At 34.9% G+C, this 23,427-nt stretch overlaps 1 protein-coding gene and 1 long non-coding RNA gene across 2 annotated transcripts in view; one reads left to right on the forward strand and one right to left on the reverse strand.

The window, feature by feature from the left end:
- The window catches only part of LOC118186531 (uncharacterized), a 141,239-nt gene that overhangs the window by 101,870 nt on the left and 15,942 nt on the right, over positions 1-23,427 (forward strand). The window lies entirely within an intron of this gene.
- Positions 7,432-23,427, reverse strand: part of LOC118186529 (sedoheptulokinase-like) — an 83,890-nt gene continuing 67,894 nt past the window's right edge. The window contains exon 5 of the mRNA XM_035356646.2: positions 7,432-8,316. Within this exon, the coding sequence (XP_035212537.1) occupies positions 7,913-8,316 (404 nt within the window). The 3' untranslated portion in view covers positions 7,432-7,912. The remainder of the gene's footprint in view (positions 8,317-23,427) is intronic.

Below are 23,427 nucleotides of genomic sequence, written 5' to 3' on the forward strand. Positions count from 1 at the left end.
ACGTATGATCGTTGGGATCCCGAATCCAAGAGAATTCTAATTTTTCTCTCTCGATCTTTAACTTTAATTAGAACACATAAAGTTTGCAAATAAACTTTCTCGCTCTTACTGTTATTAGAAAGGGAAACATCCAACTTAGAGTCATTTTGTTTTACAGAACTAACATTCTGAGGACACATAAATTTTATATGATCACAACTGCAAATGGGGCATTTAATATTGGCTTTACATTGGTTTTTTAAATGGCCAATTCTTAAACATGAAAAACAAACACCTTTCTTTTGTACAAGTTGCCTCTTTTCATTTAAGCTCATATTTTCAGCTTTAAAACACTTAGCACTCATATGAGGCTTACCACAAAATATACAAACATTTTGCTTACCTTTACTGGTTTCATTTGTACTTACCAGCGCGGCAGCTGTTGCTAAATCTGAATTACCTGAAATAACATTTTTATTAAGACGCTTAACAGAATGAGTAAATCCTGATTGTGCTAATCTAATCATTTCTTCCGATTCTACTTCATGCCTTAAAAAACACATTAGTTTTTCAAGCGTTCTTTCAGAACTCTTTTCCTGTGTCTGTTCAGAAGTTCGACTCCGCTCCCAGGCACGCAGAATATTCTCAGGTAGGCATGACTCCACTAAAGGTCCCAAGAAATCAGCAAACTTTTCCTTGGTGCGTCCTAAGCTTTCCAGCGCTCGTAATTTACTTTCTATACTATCATAAAGTACTCCTAAGTCCGACGCCGTTCTGCCTGTTGTAGCATTCTTTGTAACAAGCCCAAGCAAATCTCTTACATAGATCTGCACCAGAAGGTCTTCTCTACCAAATCTTTCTTTCAGCTGCTCGATAGCTTTAGGATAATTCGCGGCGGTAACAGGAAAACTGTTCAAAAGTTGAGCTGCCTTTGAGCCAGGTACTGCACTTTGCACTAAGTACAAAAATTTATCTTCCGGCACAATATCCGCATCTTCATGAATTTTGGAGAATTGGCTCCAAAAGCCTAAAAATTCTCTTGCATCTCCAGAAAATTTTTTCAGTTCAAGTTTAGGAAGTTTGAACTTCCTGTTTTTATTTTCTTTAGGATCCGAAATCGAAACTGAAGCAATATCTGTAGTAACATTCATCGAATTCAATTGTCCAATTTTATTCTGAAGTTTCACCTTTAAAGCTATAAAGGAATCTCTGTATCCTTCAGCCGTATTAAATTCATTCTCGAAATCCGCTTCCTTGGTTTGTTCTAAAACACTGCTTTGAGTACTGTCCAAGCGTTCAAATTTGTCAATTAGTTGCCCCAACAACACTTGCAATCTCTCAGGATCCGTACAAGTAGGCAATTCTTCTTCCACAATCTTCGTAGTTAACGTAAACGAAGTACGTTCACTTTTACGTTTTGCCTTTAACAACTCCATTTTAACAAAACGCCTAAATCAAAACTACTCGAAATCACACAAACGTCCTGTCAAACGGACGCCAAACTTTTATGTTGAAACTAAATAACGTTTGCATAATCCGAGTTCAGAAAACAAAACATTTATTTTACATATTTTAAAGAAATAACGTTCTGAAACAACATGTTTCATCTACACAATCAATCGACGCTCTCACCAGAGCATTACGCCATCAAACTTGGCACACATCCAAAAGTTCAAATTGAAGAATTACAGAAGCGTTGTTGCCACACAAGAAAAGACATATAGTTACAACTTCACACAATAATAAAACAAAAACACACTTTTGAAAAATAGACAATAATAATAAAAAATAGTAATAATAAAATTCTTAACAATATTTTCTCGATTATGCAACATATTTAGTAAATTAAATGCCGTTAAAAACATATCTGGGACCTTATTTTCCAAAATAAAGAGTGCATACAGACTGTCGACATGACCGCGAAAGGGCAACTAATTTATACAACATTAATAAGTTTGGTGGTTTCAAATAACTGCATTCTGGGTGACAAATACAACTTCAACAAGATTTAAGCACGGGTTTTCTTAAAGTTTCATATTCAAAAACTCATACTATATAACACTTGGCAGGAAGTTAAAATGAACAATCATCAGCAATTTGTAGACTAGTAAACAGAAACTTCAAATGGTGAGCAAATATTTCCCTTATATACAGCAAACATTCACAAGTAACTAATAAGCAATAATTAATACGATAAAATAGTAAGCTTATGGTAATTAACATGGCTTCTTTTCAGAATGCTCACTGTATAAATAATAAATCATTAAGAAAACAATAAAAGTCAATGCTTTATATTTATATTCCTTTTCAAAACACTGCATTTGGTAATCAAAACGTTCTGAATTTTTCTTTCGGATTATTATTCCGCAGCTAATTTTGATTGATATCTTTGTTTTTCAAACTGCAGAAGAAGTTTATAATTTGCCAAATTCAGCGATGTGGATTTAAAAACCTGCCTTGTTAGTTAAATGTTTGAATTCTCTGAAACTAAGATTCGTCAAAAGCGGTGAGAATCTAGCGCAAAATGCACAGGAAGAGTGAACCTTTTGTTTTCTTCCAGAAATCTGGTTTTCTCTTTGCATATTTGTAAGTCCAGCTTTAAGCCAGAAATAAAAAGCTGAGCGAAAATGTGCCAAAAATCGTCCACAATTTATGCGCAGCGCTTTCCTCGTTAGCGAAACGTTCAATTGGCTGAATTCTGAAACACTCATTATTCTACTTGAAAGCAGAAAAGAGGAAGGGTTCGAAAGAGGAAACGATGGCAGATTAAAAGGCTCGTAGAGAAGATGAAAGAATGATGGGAAATAATTTGGCCGAGATAATGATGAATTTAGCCGCTTGTAGTGCTTTGTACTTCGCTCAGGAAGAGGGTAGTTTGAAATGTTTATTGCATAACAAAAATTATACCATGTGGTAAAATGCTGTAAGCAGAAAGTATCAACACTGTACTTCAGAAAATTACATTCTTACTTTCGTCAAAAGCGTCAAAACTTTCTTTTCTTTCCTTTTTTTTTTTTCCCTACAATAATTAAATTCAGCTACATTATTAAAGATATTTCCTTTGAATAAAAGCATTCACTGAAAGTTTGTGAAAAGAATGAAAAATATTCTTTAATGTGAAGTTTACCCCACATAATAATCACCACTTTCCTGTTTTCAGGTACGGAGATAATAGGCCAGGGATCATTAGTTGTAGTCATATTGCTCTAACACAGATCTCCCTTTTCCTCCTAGAAAGATTCAATAAATTCTATAGTAAAAGGTAATCTTTGTTTCCACATACTTTGCGGTATAGAAAAGCAATGGGACGTTGAAATAACATCCAAATAATTCCTTCAGTATGCTTTCCCGTAAGTTTATTTTGCACACCAAATTTTTTGTTTCTTTAGCTTGCAGTTAAATCAATAGCTTTTAAGATTTTGGACGCACTATTTTTATTGTCGAATTTTTTCTAAAATCTCCTTTAAGTTATTATATTCATATTGTTCAAATACACGTTCCTTTCTCACTCAACAATTATAACTTGTTGTGATGTAAGTTACAACAGTCTCTTTTGAATTCTTCATCATAGCTCAGTAATTGTCATTAAGTTACACGGCAATTACTGCTTTCGTTATCAGTGTTTTTTAATTTATTCTCTCACAGGCAGAAACTTAAATTTTTAATAACATTTTTCTAACGTTGATGTTAACATTTTGAAAACTATATTTTCAGAAATTGCTTATTGTGTCTGATTAGCCTCTTTATTATTTATTTTGTGAATTCTACAGCCAAGAAATATATCTGGAAACTGTTAAATACTTTGAAGTAAAATCTCATCAAAGTCTTTACTGCTCACATTTCGCATCCTGGTGAAATATAAATATTGCCGCTTAAGAGAAATAGTTGTTGCTAGCTTCTTGGGGAAATGTATTTTTGTAATAAATGAATAACTAAGTCTTGAATAATTAATTCTTTTCGTTATCAAATATGTGAACAAGTGTCACTGTAGCAATTATATTCTATGAAATAATATTATCATAGCAAATATTCTTATTATTACTTGGTGCTGGCATTCTGAATAACTCATTTGAAATTAAATGAGCTTTAGTTTTAGAGAACTTATTTTTCAACTAGTATACTTATTATAATCGTTAGCTGAAAACTGTTTTAAGTATTCATCTAAAATGTGCATTCTAAAATCAGATTGCAATTTCCCTTTAATTTTATTATATTTATAATCTTATAACAATCATTTATAATCTTATGACATATATCTCTTTAATCTTATGACATTTTTTAAACTTATTTTTTTTTTAAACTTTAATATTAAACTCTTCACTTCCTTAACCCTACCAATCGATCAATAAATGATAAAAAAACATTCAAAATCTATTATATCAGGCATATATACATTTCTACGAATAAAACAATAAACGATGGAAAGCACGAAATTCTAACGGCATTTTTAAAGCAATACAACAAAAGACACTGCACAGAATTGATAAAATTCACATGAGGATCTGCGACAACATATTAACAATCACTGCGTACTGGCATCAACGGTGGCCAGAAGTTATCAAGAAATTTAAAAGATTTCTATTAATTGAAAATGAAGTCAAGAAAGAAGAAGCCGAGTATTGCTTTTGCAAATCATGCAAATTGTAAGAGCAATATGTGGCGAAAGATTTTCAGATATGGAAGTTGAAGAAGTTAAACGATTAGTCGAAAATGACGATCGTGAAATTTCGATGTCTGATGACACCAGCCAATTGTGAAAGCAGCCGGATAAGAAGTTTGAACGACTTGTTGAAAGCGGCACAGGAGCTGTCCGATTTTGAAATGGAGAAAGAACAGCACACATCATGTGGGGTATTGAAAAACTTTGCACTCTTTACAGCGAAACGTTTAATAAGTCTGATATTATCCTAAGCAAAAGACATCAGCTATTTAAAAAAAATTAGTTGTGCCGTGTGCTTATAAAGCAGTAATAGAAATCCTTTCAATTAACATTTGTTTCATTTTCCCCTTTTAATTGCAATAATATTTAGGTTCGTATATATTATACTTACTTTCTTAATCTGAACTACACCTTGCAAGGACTTTATTTTACTCTAATAACTTATTTTTAGTTTTGCTTTCCTTTCCCACCTGATTTCAGTTTCCTGCCGGAATGTAAATTTGTAATGACGTAGTATGTTAATCTAAGCGTGTTTCAGAAGCAGTATTTAAGCTGCGTTTCAAGAATTCGAAAATGAGTAATAGCGGAGTTAGTTCCGATTTTCTGCTGCGTGTTTGAAATTAGCTCTCTAAAGTCAGTGTTAGACACCCGTCATATTCATATTGATATTCCTAGGCTCGGCTTTGCCGTTTGCAGCCAATTTAACATTAGTTAAGCTAAGGAGCTAGTCGTTAGGCATTCACATTTATTAATGATTTGTTGCATTTTTATTTTCTGTTAAATTTAAGTTAGCCACAAGTGGTGGTGAAATGTGAGCACCAAGTGCGTGCATCTGTTTTAATTTAATTCAAATAAAAAGGTTATTTAAACCTTCTTCTGGAGTATTTAATCTTCAAAGACATAGCGAGTATTCGTTACTTCGTCTTCTACATAGAGTCAACATTGTGTGCTACCAAAATGAATACATCGACTCTACAACCTAACCCATTTTCTTCGTAGAAAGTTAACTTTGCGAAACGCGCAACAGTGCGTTAATGACGTAACCCCCGCTTTCGGCAGGTTGTAGAAATTAAAAAGACTTATGTAGCGAATATATTTACTTTTGTTTTGGATCTACATACCTAGGTGAATTTTCCTTTTTCATATTTAAAGTACTCATCGTTGTTTACTTACTGAGTTTCTTGATGCACACTAAATTATAAACGTTTGGTTGGAGATATGCAAACACGGACTTATCATTAATGATAAGGTAATAAAATAAAATCTAATTTTTTTCTGAGGGTACTTTTTAATAAATATCATGTTGATATGTTATGCTTCCTCACTGTTACTTATTAATTAGTTCACAAGACGCAATGTGAATATGTTAAATATCAAGATTTTAGTACGTAGATCTTGACACATTAAAAAAAAAAAAAAAAAAAAAAAAAAAGAGAGAGAGAGAGAGTCGAAGATAGTTACTGCTGGTACGCAATGAAAAATTTTGCACTTAAAATGAGCTGTTCAAAATGGCAATGATAGAATAAAAACTGCGATACTATAATTTCACAGTAAATAAAACCATGTGAATACTTGATATTGAACGTCTTACTTATTAATGTGTGTGGTTTTAAGACTGACCGTTTCTGAAGTTGCATTTCTGAAGACTAGATGGCAATCAAGAAACATAAGTCAATCAAGAAACTTAAGCCAGTAGTTGATGCAGCAATTCGTCTTCAAGAAAATAAGCATCAGCCATCGACGACAACATCACCACGATGTACACTCTGTAGCACCAAGAAAATGCCTGTAAGAACAATGTGGGAATACAACACATGTAAAGTTGCATTCTGCTTGGAAAAGAAAAACTGTTTCCATAAGTACCATAGAGTAGTAGTACCATTTGTAGGGATGTATTGGTGGTCACTGACACTAACCACCAGAAGTGGTCATTTTTTTCCACGCGTCTTGGAGACAATATGTGTAATTGTCGCAAATAATTTCACTTAACACCTGATATAGTGAATAAAACAAGAGTTTTGCTGAAAAAGTTAATTGCCTTTTTCCTGCCCCTCAAAGAGTTAATACATCTAAAATCAATTTTTAAATGGAATAAAGAGAAACAAAAGTCAGAAAATTGAAAATGGTATGTAATTAAAATTAATATTACAAGATCAATAGCCAGTACACTTCTACACGTAAGACAAATGAGTGGTCAGCTTATCATTCTCTCGTATCAAATCAGTGGTTTCAGTCCTAGGTGGGCCTATTAGCCAGCCGAGCGGTAAAGTCCTGATCACTTCTAGTTTGACGCGGCTTCAAATTCTAGCAAACAGGCCGGCTACATTAGGATTTTTGTGGTTTTCTTCATGTGTATTCTATCTAATGAGCCTTTGATGCTCATGCCTAATCAGGTAATTTTCTTAAAAACTTCCCTAAGAAAGACATCTTTCCTAATCGGCAGGTAACCCTCGAGTTGCTTTGCCTTAATTAGTTAACTTAACATAACCTAATACAATCGTAGCTAAGACACGGACGCTAGTAACTGTAGTGTTTGTGCAGAAGAAATGCATTTAAAATCCGTCAGAGTGGAAATCTTCTCTAGAAATTATAGAAGGGTAAACTGGAGAGATTTCGATGAAAATTTAGATGTAGCTGAACCAAGTCTTACTGTATCCACTGGATCTGTGGCCAATAAGAGATGCAATTCCTAATCCTTCAATGATTATTCACAAGCATCTTCTCATTTAAAGACTCGGGATAAGCAGCAGTCATCAAAGACATCTGCGAGTCCGTTAGAAAATATTGACCACTGAGAATAAAAAAGCAACTTTATTTAGGTATTAGTATTTTATATGAAAAATGATATATTCAACACAATCGGAAATAGCAAGAAACATAACTTTTGTAGAAGTGTAAAAGTAATAACAGTTTGTGAATTAAACTGGCCAAGTTATGCACATAACTGGTTTTTCAGTGTTTTGATATGATTCCAAATTCGGTACTTTACTGTGGATTGTCGGCATGTTATAAGCTGAAGATCTTAGAAGTGGATGAGAGTAATTATGAGGAAATGCTGGTAAGTAAATAAAGTCATGTCTCTGGCTGCCAAAAATTAACGATAGTTAAATCTGGAGGAACTTGCGCAAATCTTGTAAAAGTAAACTCAGCAAACTTAACAGCTCTAAAAATCTCGATGTTTCTTGCGAATTTCAGAACGCAATCACAAGCACCTTCAGACCAGAATTGGACTGTCTCTGACTAGAAGGTATCCTTTAAAGATCTGCAATTTCATCACAAGTATGGTAACACAGCCAGAGCCACTCCGACGGCTGCATCACTTCCTGTGCCATAGACGACTGGCAAGTCATATTGCGTCTCCAACTCTCTCTGTAGAACTGGATTCTTAGTTAGAGCAGTGCCACTACCGATGATTCTATTGATGCCTGCCTCGATCAAGATTTCTCTGGGCATCATGGAACGTAAATTAGATATCAAGCCGCGGAAGAGGCTACGAGAAACCTTTCCCAGACCCAGACAGTGAGGGTCAATGTTCCTAACAAGTGCTCTGTGGTCGTCTGGCAAGTACCTTTCTCCGTATAAGATTGGAATAATTTCCATCTCTGAATCCGCAGAAGACTCATCCTGGGCAAGTGCTGTGATACGTTCCCATATCTTGCTTTCAGGAACCCCGAGACCTGTAGAAAGAACATAAAATTTGATTATTGCAATCGAAGTATTTTCATCTAGACATGAAGGAAGAATCATGATAAAAAAATCAACAGAAAGTCAATTTTAAAAAAGTCTGCTACGAAAATATTTCTGTTGCAGTCAAATATCGGTTCACGAATATGATTCGTTCCTGATAAGTTGAAGTCATAAGTTGAAGACAGCAAACCGAACGAAATCATTAAAATTAAGATAAAAAATGACAAACACAACATTGAATAGATAAAATAAGAGGAAAACTCAGATGAGAAAAAAAAAAAAAAAAAAGGAAGAAACATTATTGCTTTGATGATGACTCATCTTCCATAAAAGGATCATCTTTCTGGGGCACTTTTTTCTCTCTCTCTCATTCTTATCTCTGTTACCACCACTCAACTCTGCGTGTTGGGTTTGTTGCATTGGGCCTCCATTTCACTCAAAAATTATCCAATGTGATTAGTTAGAGTTTTACTCTCTAAATGTTTGTAAAGTGAGTCACTGCATTGTCGTTGAATTGCCTAGAGCCACAATTTCATAAATAAAAGAAAATTACCTTTAGCGTCAAAAGTCCTCAAAGTTTCTTCTTCCACACAGTCTGGACAAAATTTTTTCGGATCGAATTCATAGTCTTATAAATCACATGCTACTAGGCTTTATTTATGAAAGTTAAGCAAAAAATATTAATATGATATTTTCAGAAGTTTCTGAGAGTTAATTTTATATCAGAAGTTATCTCAAAAAAAAGCCCTGAAAAATATTTACTATCTACTTGTATGTTCGTAACTGGATACACTGTTCAATATCCAAGATACTTTTTGTTCGCGAGTCAATTTACTCGTGGCCTAGGCATTGTATATAATGCCTAAAATAGCCGGCAATGTATGAAACGTATGTAAATATTTCACACATTTCCTAGGCATTCTACAGAATGCCAAATTACAAACAGGCGAAGTATATTTCCGACTCATTTCGAAGAACCGAAACTACGTACCAGAAGTTAATAATTGATGTAAAAAGGCCAAAATGACTACCAAGAAGGAACCACGGAACTACTGGCTGCTTAATGTTATTTGTATTTCTTTTACAAAAGGAGATGTGATGTTTGTGGAAAACAAAAGTATATTCATTTACTCTGTTATAGAAAGCGTCGGTACTATACAGTATTACGTCACGGACGCTGAGATATTTTCCGTATTTCATGAACACTCATTTGTGTACTGGACACAGACGTGACAAAATGTTGAAAGAATGTTCAACCAATTACAAAAACGCTACACGTCATGATATTGAACTGTACAACCGCCTTTGTGAGCCCTGCCAGAAAAACAAAAAGGTATTAAAAAAGGCCATTAATGTGAAACTTATGATTGTTTCTGAATATAATTTCCATTGTCAGATAGATCTTACGGACTCACAGTCTCAGTCAGATAGCAGACTTATTATGCTGTATCAAGATCATCTCACTATTATTTTTACATATTTCGAATAACAGTTTTTTAATGGCACTCTTCCTGATTTTTCAAAATAATATTTGTGTTTCTGAGGAATGAACATCTTTTAAATAATAAACTTATCATGACCTTTCTTTCATACTCTGACTAAAACTCATTTGTCATTCTATAGAATGCCTAGGAATTATATACGATGCCTAGGGAAAGTATGTAAAAATTCTCATATTTCATACTTTGCCTAAAATCGCCCGGCATTGTATACAATAACTAGGCATTCTATAGAATGCCGGTGTTTCATACTTTGCCGGTTATATGCTGAAAAGAATCTCCTTTCTTCACTAGACACACATTGGCTCCGTGCTGCTTTTGTTACCTCTGCCTTTATGTAACTTGATAGAATAAATGCTTTTGATCTTTATTAGTTTGAAAGTTCTCATCAGTAAATTTTTGAGTACCCATCACTTGTTATGAAAAAATCACTCTTTGTTTAGTCCATAAGAAGAAATCCAAACTTGTTGGATGAAGTATCCGTGATGGAGTACAGATTATTGGAAAACATTATCGTTGTTAAAATTCCTCTGTTTTTGGCATCGACTTTTGAGATGTGTAGCACATCTCACCGTTTAGACGGGAACATCGAAATGCTGATTTCACCTTATATTCTGTAATTTTTCCAGAAATTTCTACGTCGACATAACAAAAATTCACAAAGGCGCATTAACATTATACTGGTGGAAGATAAAGACTATTTCCACTACAGTATTCTGGTGATCAATATATACAAAATACTAGAAAAGAAACATTTCGAAAAATTCTTAATATTTTGTATCCTTTCTTTCATGACTAAAAACACTATTTTGTATTAACACAGTATGGTACAATATACATTCTTTCATAGTTTGAGCTTGACCGTTTTACGTACCTATGAACAGAAGAAGTCACAATGGGGTATTGTTTGTTGATCGGTTACCTTATTATTATTTTGTCTTTACTCTCACTTTCATTGGCTGCCACCAAAATGAAAATTAACTAATGTATTTAAGTATAGAGTTCTTGAGTTCGAGTTCGAGAGAGAGAGCTATCGCTGACCGTCTCGTTAATTTTTTCCCAACGTGCAAGTTACATGGATCAGCTTTAGCTTTGCTAGCCGTAAGTGCTAGCGGAAACTGAGGGCCGAAGCCAAAGCTTGTAAGCGCGCATTGCATTGCCGTGTAAATTTAATATTCTAATTTTACTTTAAAACTTTTTTGTTTTCCACCAAGCTGCAGAGATTGGTTTTTGTTATTCCAGATGTTTTGAAATCCGCCAGGCTGACGATTTAAAACAATAATAATAATATTTCAAACTTTCTATTTTACTCAAACTTTTAAGATGATATATTAAGTTATCTTATTGTCTTCATGGATCCAGGAATTGGGATCCGTACATAGCACTATAATATTATGATATGTTTCTGCTAAGAAACCGAGATACCGTTACTCTGGGTTTCCAGCAAGTTCAACAACATTAAAAGGTTTTTAGAACCCTTTCGAGGAGAAATAAATTATCTTACCGAATAACATTATTCGAATAAATTAAAGGTTAGAGAAAGCGATTTTTATTATCTAATCAACGATTTAATGTTTAGCGAAAGGTTTAGAAATCGATCGAAATTGTCTTTATGAAAAGCTTTTTTTATTAATGACGGAGCTGCACTTTTTTAATTCATTAGATCAGAAATTACAATTCGAATAATAAGCGAAAAAAGTCTTTTCGTAGATTTTTTTCTTTTTTCTCTTTTTTAACAGTAGACAGGGTGCTCTTGCCAAAACGACAGGCGCAATCTTAGACTCCTTGCCACGATAAATTTCGTGGGCTTGTTCGGATGTTATTGTCAGACAAGTGAGATAAGTCACAACAACAGCAACAGTATTCATTAAAACAGGATACCTGTTTCACCCCATCAACTAGTTGAAGCACAACAGAAGCGAATTGACATATGATATAGGAAGAGAAATATTAGAAGCAATGATTCAATTTAATGCAATATTACTGAATCTTCAATTTTATTTCAGGATTACGAGCATTGCTTACACTAAGTTTTGAAGAAAGAATTTAATTTTTTTTTATGGCAAAAGACACATAACCCTGCAGGAGCACACAGCTAGAGTATTCGTTAAAAGATATTTCACCGCCCCGTTTGCAATAAAGGATTTATTTTTACAAACGATTAATATAAATTGAAAATAAATTTTATAGATAAAAATATTGTTGCTTTGTGTTTAAAAGAAATTACGGAAGAAATACTTCTCTTTCCAATTAAAGGAAGTTGTTTATGTTCCAATTTAAACTAAAAATGCTTTGTTTTTCTGAATAAAAACTTAGTTACTTTTCTTGTAAAAGAAAAACATAGTTTTTCAGGCTCCATATGTTTTTTATAACCTGAATACATAGTGTTGCAATGTATTACCTAAATAAGATTGAATTTTAAACATATAATGCATGAACATTTAAATTTCGTATGTAATGAAAACTAATCATAATTAGTTAACATTCTGACATAAAGAGATTTCTGGCAATCGTTGTAGTAGTTGAGATAAAATTTACGAGAATACATAGTTGGTATCTTTGACTGATGACCGGGTGGCGATAGCATAGCTACGTAGTAGAAAGATGAATGATTTAAAGACAAACAGGCCGTGAACTAACCCATAATTTATTTTTTAACATTCTTGAAAGATATTTTTTTCCCATCAGCACATTACGGCCGCGAATAAGCCCACCAGTATTTATCTATGATGTATTACATTTCTGAAACAATAGAGAAAACCAAGCAGCTAATTAAGTTTTACAAACGAGAAGAAGCGAAAAGGCCGGGGGAGGGGATTAAAAAAAAAGGGACTATCAAAACAGAGCGAGATTGTGCAGCAAAGAGCTTTTATATCAAGTTATAATTATATTAAACACATTATATTTCTGATCATATTACAGGAATGTTTAGGATTACAAGAATGTTAAAGCGATTTAAATTTCAGATATATAACAGATTAATATTCGAATGCTGGATTAAGATTTCATCGCATTCCAGGAATAATTGTGCAAAAGAGATCAAATGAGGGATCATTTTTTAGAATTATAGGAAGTAAAGATTATATTACAAAATTTATTGCTCTGCTATTTTTAGAATGAAGAAGTCAAATTTAAAAGAGGAGTTAATGGGCCATTATTAATTTATTTTTAGAAATGTAGATATATTATATTGCTACGTTAGTTACGGTGTTCGTGCGGATATGGAGTGAATAATGACAAAAGCACTCGATGAAGTATAGAAACGCACTTTACTGGCCAGTATTATTCAAAACAGCTCCAATAACACGTTTACACAGTTGTCGAAGATCTGCTATAAACACGCTGAAACTCAGTGTCGCAGCCTTCACACGATCAGACAATAAAGGTTATGGCAGCTTCACTGCAAAGCACCAGAGTACACCTCCCGACTCTGCTCGGTCGCTCTCGGAACTCCATGTACTCTCGAGACTCTCCACGCTACAACTCGCGATGCACTCGACGATACAGTAGAGTACAGCTCCCGATTCCTCGGTTCAGTCGTTCCCGGAACTCAACAGACTCTCTCGACGATGCACTAACCGCGATACACTAAGAGACTCTTTCGGTGCACTCGGCGACCCACTCGGCACTCACTGACTGACTATCAACTCGATGGGCTCTGCACGGACTAACTAACTCTCCACATACCAGCAGGGTTTATATAGTTTTGGCTTGCGTTCGAGAACATTCTGAGCTAAACCAGTAAGAATTCGTTCCAGAAGGTTCTCCATCCGCCTATGGCATATCGCCAATTTTGTCGGCGAATGGGCAACCCTGGCTTCCCTTGCCATTTTCTGGCAACCCTAAACTTGCTTTGCGGGGAAGCTATCTTACCGCGCCTGGACATTTTCGTAACAATATATCCATACACACACGCATATATGAATTAAATTCATATACAAACAGTTCAAGGAGATAAGAAATTTGCGGGAAATTCGAGGACAGAAGCAGGGTGGAAAGTGACACGAAACTGTAACGCGAAAACCCTGGTTAGAAACGAATTTAAAAAGTTCCATATTAATTATAGTAACATCTGAACGCACAGATATCTGGGAAAAATCTGCAAGTTCATTTATAGCGTAATAATTCTAACTAAAGAAAATCACTTATCTTTAAAGCAAAACATATAAACTTCCATTAAAGTTTAATCTGGAAGTTTAAACGTTAATCAACTGACTGATATGACTACGTATAATACAACAGTAGAAAAAAAAAAAACCAGGAAAGAAAAAAAAAAAAAAAAAAAAAAAAAAGATAATTAATAGTCTTTTCCCCCAATTCTTGATATCCAGCGGAAGGGAGAAAATAAAATTTATTCCAAAACTGTCGCTTAAGATTGATTATGAGCAGGACAGTTTACTTGCTCCTGGAAACACTTTATTTTGTAAGCCTTCTGCAATGCCAGGAGGAATTTCTCTTTTTAGTGATTACTCTGTTGTTTTCTCGGGGTTAATTCGATTTATCCTAAGTTCTGCACATTCTATTAAGTATTTAATTTCTTTTACGTCCTCATTAATTCTGTACTGATCAGCATTTCCTTTAAAAGAGTACATTGTTTTATAGTGCAAAATTTTGTTTGTGGAATTGAAACTTGGAACGCTTTGCTTACAGATTATCGGTTTGTTTTTATTTGATTACGGCAAAGCATACGAGGATTATCTGCTTAAAGAAAGGGATGCCCTCATGGAAGACTTTCTAAGGGAAACTGGCTCGTATCTACGTCACACATGCGGAAAACCACGAAAACAAGCATGTCGCCTGCCTATTCCCCGAGCTGGTACAAGTTATCCTATTTTAAAGATGGCGAACGGAAGGCCCCAAAATACATACTACATCCTTTTCTTGTTTTCTACGACAATATCAATACCATTTTCGGTTAATAGCATTAATGAGAGCTGACTCGCTTATCATGTATAGATCTTTACTTTTCCTAACAACATGTACAACATTGTATGTTTTTACACACATAAAGTTAAAACATATATTTTTGAAAACTGATACCCCGAGAAAAATATCCACCTTCAAAAATTTGAAAGGCGTCAGATTTTAACGCTGGTCCAAAAGGGTTTGTTAAAGTTTTTTACACTCTCGTTGAGCTAGAAGTCTATCAGCTCAATCCTGCTTAGACCTTCTTTTTTTGTCTTTTTAGTTTTATTATTAAGCATTATTTTCCTCCGCACTTACGCCACATAAAGTTCAATAACAAATTCACAAAATTTTTAAAAGCTTCAGCAGCATATGTTCAGGATTCCGGATGCAGTGTTAAGTGTTCGCATATATATTTTTTCAGTCGTTTCTCAATTCAGCTTATCAATATTAAATTTTTTTGTAAGATGGTTAGAGGAAAAAAAAAAAACACCCAAACCCTTTTTTGTTATTAACTTTTTATGTGTTAATATTATTGATTAAATATCCCGTTCTTTGCATTTACGCCACATATTCAATTCAACAGCAAACTCACAAAATATTTAAAAACAGCACATCTTTAGAATTCTCCATAGAGTTTTAGAGGTTGTCATACGTATTGTTATATTAGCTATATTATTTCTTTAAATATTAACCACTCGCGCAGCCAGGCGCCTAAAATAATTATCATAAGAAAGAAAAATATATAACGATTTTAATAAGCCCAGTGTCATTTCATAAAAATATTGATTATTTCTAATTAGATATCTCGTGATGTTAATATATACTTATTTAAATCAATCACATTAAAAAGTAGAAAATTTTTTCTTAAGAACTGTATTTATTACTTCTAAACCGCTCAATAACCATCCAGATTAAATTTGAAAATATCTCAGCTTTTATTAAATGGCAACACACTAGCGAGGGAAAAATAAAAGTATTTTATTTCCGGCCGCGGCAATACATTGCTTTCATGGAGCCGAGTTTGTAAGTTAAAATTGAAACATAAGTGTCTTACATTTTTTCAAATAGCAACAGTCTCGTGTGATGTAGATAATAATGTTTTATACCGAACAGTGTTGCCAGTGCTCGTTTTCAAATCGTTGAGTTGATTAATCAAAAATTCATTACAGTTTTAGAAAATATGCGATAAATAATACAATAAATTCGAAATTAAGAACTCGGGCTTCCGGGTGCCCATGTTCAGGTGGAGGAGTACATTATTCAAAATTTGATGGCTCTAGGTACCGTCGATTTTTCACAATGCAAAGGACAAAATACACTACATGCAGATTCTTCATTATTTAATTTCTTTAAAGATAATACAGAGCGATAATATTTGGTGGCAAAAATCTGAAAGCATGTTGTTTATAGTGAACCAAAACAAAATCCCGTTTAGAGACTGATAAGCCCATTTTGAGCTAATAAAGTTTCTTTTTTTCAGCACGAGAATTGCACACGCATTCAAAGCACATGCATACGTAGGTGTTCTTTTCCCGGCTCTTAAGAAATGAAAATAATCAAGGCACCGACTAACTGCTGACTTAAATACGTAGGAAGAATGTGCAAATAATTAATTACCGGTTTTATGTCATTGACTGTAAATAGACCAAGAAAGCACCGTTTTGATACATGTACAGATATAAAAGAATTTCTGTCTGATCTGATGAATACAGTGCCGGTTCGAAATTCTCCACACGCTCTGAGGTTATTTTACCAGCCATTTATTCGATAATGAGTAGCACTTGTGTACGAAATGCAAATGGACAAAAAGCTTTTCAAAGAATACTACTCGTCCGATCAGCCTTGTTAAGGCCTACCAGCGGGCGTGTGGTAAAGTCGCTGAACACTGGTAGTTCGGTCCGAGGTTGGGCGTTTCTGTGGTTTTCCTCATGTATAACGTGCAGACGAGCCAATTTCCTTAGAAAGTCCTCCATGATGGCATCCCTCCCCTTAGGCAGATAGCCCTCGAGGCTTTACCGTAATCACATAGGCCAAGCCATTGTGAAATGATGATGCATATGGCGTAGGTAATCGTAATGCTGGATATGCACCTAGGTGGTTATTTCTAGGTTTCCCCCCTGCCTTCCGACCGTTCGCCATCATTTTGTATGCTTAGACTATAGACTACGAAGGTTCTGAGTCTCAGATATGTCTTAATTATCTGAACCCTGAGTATAGAACTGAATAAAGCTCGCGGATTAATATTTTAACAAATATAGAAACACACATGTTATGGAAACGTCATCAAATTTATTGGGAATTCGTTAACGACCATATTTGTGTTAAAGCAAAGCTTCCTGTAATCAGTTTGCCGCACCTCTCGATGTTCATCTGTAGTAATTACACGATGTTATAAACAGCGTGGTATTTGAATATTTCTTTTATCTTACTTCACTGCACAGTTTCATTGGTTAATGTCTCTGATTTTTCATTGCAATGTGTAACAATCACATTTATTCCAGCGAATATGTTCGTATTACTAGAAACGGAACTCAATTGTGCAGTTCTTTAGAAATGCAAGTTTCGCAATGTATATGTTAACTGTTGGTGATCCTGTATCACCACTTTAAGAAATGGAGCTTTACAATTTCGATAACGAAGATACTCAAATAGACTTCAAGATTTCCTTCCGCTAGAAACAAAAATCGAAATAAACTTGAATGGATATTTCTCTTATTAAAGCTGGCGTGCTTCTCTTGCATTTATTAAGAACCACTTTATTAATCATGTGGAATGATTTCATTTTATTAAAGAGATTATTATGCAGATGGCGTCTAATAGCGCCCCATTAATTTGCGTCGAATGAATCATGCATGAGGATTTAACTGTTATATGTTTTGTTGCAACTGCTTTTATAACCAAGTGTAACCTTTCTTATGGAATGAAGAATCCTTCTCCCCCCCCACCTACAATAACATCGTAAATTTATCTTGGTAGAAAGTCTAAAGTAATTTCATAGAAAACGAATTTAAATATTTTCTATACTATGACATAAAATAAAAAATACGACACTATATATCAAAACCCAAATTAGTAGCTTTATTTACATTTCATAGCTGCGATGCTCTCTGGCAATTGAAATTTGGATATTTGGCAGCTGTATTCCATCCTTCATACTTAAAATATGGTAACTGTGTCAAGATAAAGGAACTTAATAATTAACTTAGACGTAATTATTTTTCATTATTAAGATCATGATATAATTTTTTGGTTGATTTAACACTGCAAGAAAACAAGATTATATTATCAGGACTGGTGTTCCTCTTTACTTGCTTTGGAAACATTAACTGTCCTGACTCGGAACAGGGAGCTTACTAAAGCTATGTTCAATAAATTGTGAAGTAGACAATACACACAGGAAGGGTATACGAAACCCTTTATTTTTCTATCTTTACAGAGATTTCCGGACTTCGGAATACAGAGACCAACCACTTGTGGTCTGAAAGTAAGAATATAAAAATATTAACTAAAACTCTAACTAAACTAACTTTGGATTAATATACAAGTGTCTACTTTAAGATTGGCCGATAATTAACAAAAAGCCGTATGAAGTACAGAGAGCTGCTAAAACTACGATACGTTTAAAATTATCAAGAGGATTAAACCTCTGGCCTTGAAGGCAACCAGCAAACGAGTAAAACTACTATGGCAAGCGGCCTGCTTCTAATAACTCCTTCCTCTCTCTTGCTTGGCAAAAAGCCACAACTTAAGCACTTGGCGTTAGCAAGACAAATTTGCATAAATAAGTTAAAAGCTTTTAATTCTGGCCGGAAGTAGAAAATAAGAAGTGATAGTAAAGATTTAAAATAAAATAAACGTTAGTAAAACTTAGGATCCTTACATACTTCCCGCCAGAGTTAATTAGTTTGAAACTGAGGTCTAAAACGTCCTTGTTGAAAACTTTTAGCTCTAGAATCTAACGCGAGGCCAATCTTTTACAAACATTTCTCACTAGAAACTAGAAATTACAAAAAGTCGTTTTTACATTATCAACTCCATGGACAAGATTTTTCATCTGTACTGCATCTAAACAGGAGTTTCTTAGTTGAAATCTAGTTCCTTCCAGAGATCTGGAAGGAAAACTAGTTTAATGAAATGTTACACAATTAAATGGCAAGTAACATGAATACTTATGTTTCTCTTTTAACATTCTTATTTCATTCATGACGTCATTTAATACACCAAACACGAGCGTGTCTATGTACAAGTGTTCAACACTACCGCCTGCAATCAAAACACTAACGTGTTAAAATTCAACATAACAAGACCTCAGAACACACCTTATATTCATCTCTAAACCCTGAGGTACTATTCTGAAAAGTGGCTAACTCTGAAGTGTAGCGTCAGAGAGCCTAACTACATTCATTCAACCTTTAACACATATTCACAATAATTTGCTCTTTTTACAGTCACACGAATAAGTTAAAATTTTTGGCATTACTTTCACTTTTAACATATCACAGTATTTCTTAACTTTTAAAATAACAGTTCACATTGTATATAAGGACATATTAACATGCCGCTAATTTTACGCATTTTAAAACATATATTAGTAGTACATTGTTAACTTCTATTCTTTTCCAAGCAAGTGCCAATTCTTCTACATTGAAATACTACATTTCAAAATTCTTTCAGACTAAAACTTCTTTCTTGCCAGAATCTTTTAAATAAAATTTTATACAATAATTTTTTACAATTTTCTTAAGGTACCTTTCTCAAAGATTATCAATGCTTTTACAATATTCAAGTATTTACACATTCCTATTATACATTAATTTTAGTTTTACTCGCGAGTAATTGAAAAACAATATCAAAATAGGTAACAACTCATTTCTCGCCTTTTTGGCAATAAAGGTAGGCCTCACATGAGGTAAAACTTCTTGAATTCTGCCACCTGCAGTAAGAATGAAAAATTAACTTAAGGTTTCAAAGTAATATAAAGTTTTACTTATCTTTGTGATATTTAGACATCCTTTTTTCTGCCCAGGCTTGTAAAGTGGCGAAGACTACAGTCTGGTTGATCTTCCGTGTTGTACGGGTTCGCCCTTCTGTTCCTTCCTCCATGAACTTTCTTTTCCTTCCAGTTCGGTCACCCTTGAACACCTTCTTTTTAGCCTCTGCCTGTGGTCTCGGCCGTTTGATGGCAGCTGGTCTTGGCGGAACCGGGACAACTCTCTCTCGTTCCTCCTTGGATCTCGTTGCTGGCTGTTCAAATTTTTCTTGCTTCTTTCCATTTGCAGCTGGTCTTCCTTCATCAATTCGTCGACATTTGCTGCGTAGACTCCTATCCGATGGGTAGATCTTCCGTTTTGGAGCCGTGTTATAGTTGCTGTCATTTCTCCTGGCTCTCTTTGCATTCGCCGTACTTCTCCCTTCTTCATTCTGGGGGTGGTCGTGCCCTCTCTTTTCTGGTCGGTGGAACGGCTTCTTTTTCTTGTTAACTTCAATTTTCCAACGGGGGAACTTTCTTTTCAACTGCTCCTGTCTAGTAATGGCTTGCCCTTGTGATTGTCGTTGTTCCACCTCTGGAGCCTGTGCCTGCCGTGCCGGATCCTGCAAAAGATCTTTAAATATTGGCATTTTTTTACGATTATAGAATGGTTTTATCTGGTCAATGTTTACGGTGCAGGTTTCACCATTCCTGTCTTTTAACACCAATACAGCCTGATTTACTTTTTCTATGATATATGGTCCTTCAAATCGTGGATAAAATTTGGCAGTTTTATCTTCTGGTGCTGAAGAAAGTGAATGCTTAATTTTTAACACTTCATCCCCTACTTTATAAGTTACTCCCCGTCGTTTCATATCATAATAAAGCTTCTGTTTTCTCTGTGCTACTTCAGTGTTCTTTTTTGCTTCTTTAATTAATTTTTCTACATCGCCCACTTTAAATTCTGGGGCTCTTTGTTGAACATAAAATAATTTATCTAACGGCGTTATAATCTTTCTGCCTAAAAATAACTCAGCAGGAGTTTTGCCCGTCGTATCATGTTTTGCGGTCCTAAGGGCGAAAGCTAATTCATTGACATAGTTATCCCAGCTTTTATGACAATTTTTAACATAACTACGGATAATTTTCACTATATATCTGTTGACCCGTTCCGCTATATTTGATTGCGGCCGATACGGGACCATTTTTAAATGACGTATGCCCAGTTTTTGGCACATGTCTTCAAATATATTACTTACAAATTGAGGACCATTATCCGATATAACTTTTAGGGGCGCCCCGTATTTTAAAATATATTTATTTAAAATAGAATCAGTAACTAATTTCACGGAGGCTCGTTTTAAGGGAACAATTTCGGTCCACTTACTAAAATGATCGACCATAACAAGGAGATAGCGACTTTTATTTAACTGACTTTTTGGGAAAGGGCCCAATAAATCGATGCCAATTATTTCATTTGGAAATTCCGATTTAATGCTATTTAGAAACCCGGCCGGGCGGAAATTAATATAATTAACTGCTTGACATGTCAGGGCAGGACTGGACATACGCCCTTGTTAACTTTTGCAGCTCAGGAAAATAAACTGCTTCGCTTACGCGTTGGATGGTTTTTCGAATACCAGCATGAGAAGCTAATGGGGAGTCGTGTAACTCCTGCAGTATATTTAATCTAAGACTAGCAGGGATAACAGGTCGAAATTCCTTGTTAGAATTTGTAGTTTTTGTATAAAATAATAGACCATCTATTAGTTCGTAATGGGCCGCCCTATTTCTTATCGCCACAATATCTTGGTGGCTAAAATTTTCAGGATCCTTTAAATACTCATAAATGTTTTTAAATTCAGGATCCTTACCCAGTTCGGATATTACAGTTTCTCGGGAATGTATCGTACTTGCTGTGAGCATTGCCACCTTTACAGTATTACCTTCTTCATCTATTTTTATTCTGGATAGGGCATCTGCTGCCATATTTTCCTTTCCTTGGGTGTGCTTAATTTCCAGATTATACTCTTGTAACTTGAGTGCCCATCTTACTAACCTTGGGGATAAGTTTTTCCCTGAGTACAATCTAGTTACCGCCGCATGATCAGAATACACTGTTATTGGCGCCCTTCCAAAATAGACTCGGAACTTTTGCACTGCTAACAGAACTGCAAGTGCCTCTCTCTCAGTCGCGGAATAATTTCTTTGTGTTTGATTTAAAGTTCTACTAAAAAATGCCACGGGCTGCTGATTTTGCGAAAGTACTGCTCCCACCGCATAATCCGAAGCATCCGCTGAAATTTCTAAATTCTCATCCTTTTCAGGAAATTTCAAAACAGGGGCTTGCGTTAATGCTTGCTTTAATTTTTCGAAAGCACTATTGGCTTCGGCCGTCCACGAGAATCTTGCCTTTTTCCTTTTTAGTTTTAACAATGGTTCACCAATAGCTGCAAAATCTTTTATAAAGGACCTATAATATGAACAAAGTCCTAGAAAAGAAGAGAGCTTCTTCGCCGTATTTGGCGGCGGATACTTTTGCACAGCGATTATTTTTGATTCGTCTGTCTCGATTCCTTTCTGAGATATTTTGTAGCCTAAGTATTTTAATTCAGGGGCTGCAAATTTGCACTTTTCGACATTAACTTTTAGACCGGCCTCATTTAATAATGAAAACACCTGTCTTAAATCCTGTACATGTTGGTCGAGATTATCACTAGTAATAATGATATTGTCTAAATAGATAAATGTGGTCTTTCCAAGAACAGGCCTTAGCACAAAGTCCATACATCGCTGAAATGTTGCCGGTGCCCCTGAAAGGCCAAACGGCATACGCAAGAATGCATAAGTGCCAGACTTGGTTATAAAAGCAGTCTTAGGCACGTCCTCCGGTCTAACCCCTATTTGAAAATAACCAGTCGTTAAGTCTAAAGTCGTCATATATTTGGTAGACGTTATGTTCCTTAAAATTTCTTCAATAATAGGTAACGGATATACCGGATATTTAGTTCTGGAGTTTAATTTACGATAGTCAATCGCGAAACGCCACCTTTTTGGATGTGTTAATGGATAGTCATTGTTTTTCTTACATAAAACCACCGGGCTAGCATAACTACTTGAGATGGGCGTTATGATCTTTTTACGTAGCATATCGCTAATGTGCCATTCTATAATTTTTTCTTTATTCTTATCATACCGGTATGCTTTGTGGTGAACTGGCATTGAATCTCCGGTGTCAATACTATGGTTGGTAACTTGAGTAAATCCTGGAATATCAGTAAATAACGAAGCAAATTCACTTACCACTTGTCGGATTCTTTGTTACTCTTCCTTAGGCAGGTGGTCGAGGTTTAACGTCGGTGGTTCTGTTTTTTCTTCTCGAACTGGTTTCATCGTCAGCTTAAGGGACGCTTCGTTAAAATCCAGCGTTGCTTCCGTCTCTGAAAGAAAATCTATCCCTAAAATGACATGTGCTTGTAAATTTTTTACGATAAAAAACATGATCTTTACTTGCTCGTCCTTGATACGAATATATAATGCTATTTTACCTATGCATTTGCATCTTTCTCCCTGCGCAGCTAACACTGTCGTATTATCCGAATTATATATGCGGTATCTGCGGTATCTAAGGAAATACTTCCTAAAAAAATCTTCTGACACAAACGAACATTGCGCGCTTGTATCCAGGAGTGCGGTGGCTGGGATGTTATTCACCAAAACTTCAA

This window comes from Stegodyphus dumicola, chromosome 5, assembly GCF_044657685.1.
Source record: "Stegodyphus dumicola isolate Sdum_Otavi_A_Nest chromosome 5, ASM4465768v1".
NCBI classification, from domain to species: Eukaryota; Metazoa; Arthropoda; class Arachnida; order Araneae; family Eresidae; genus Stegodyphus; species Stegodyphus dumicola.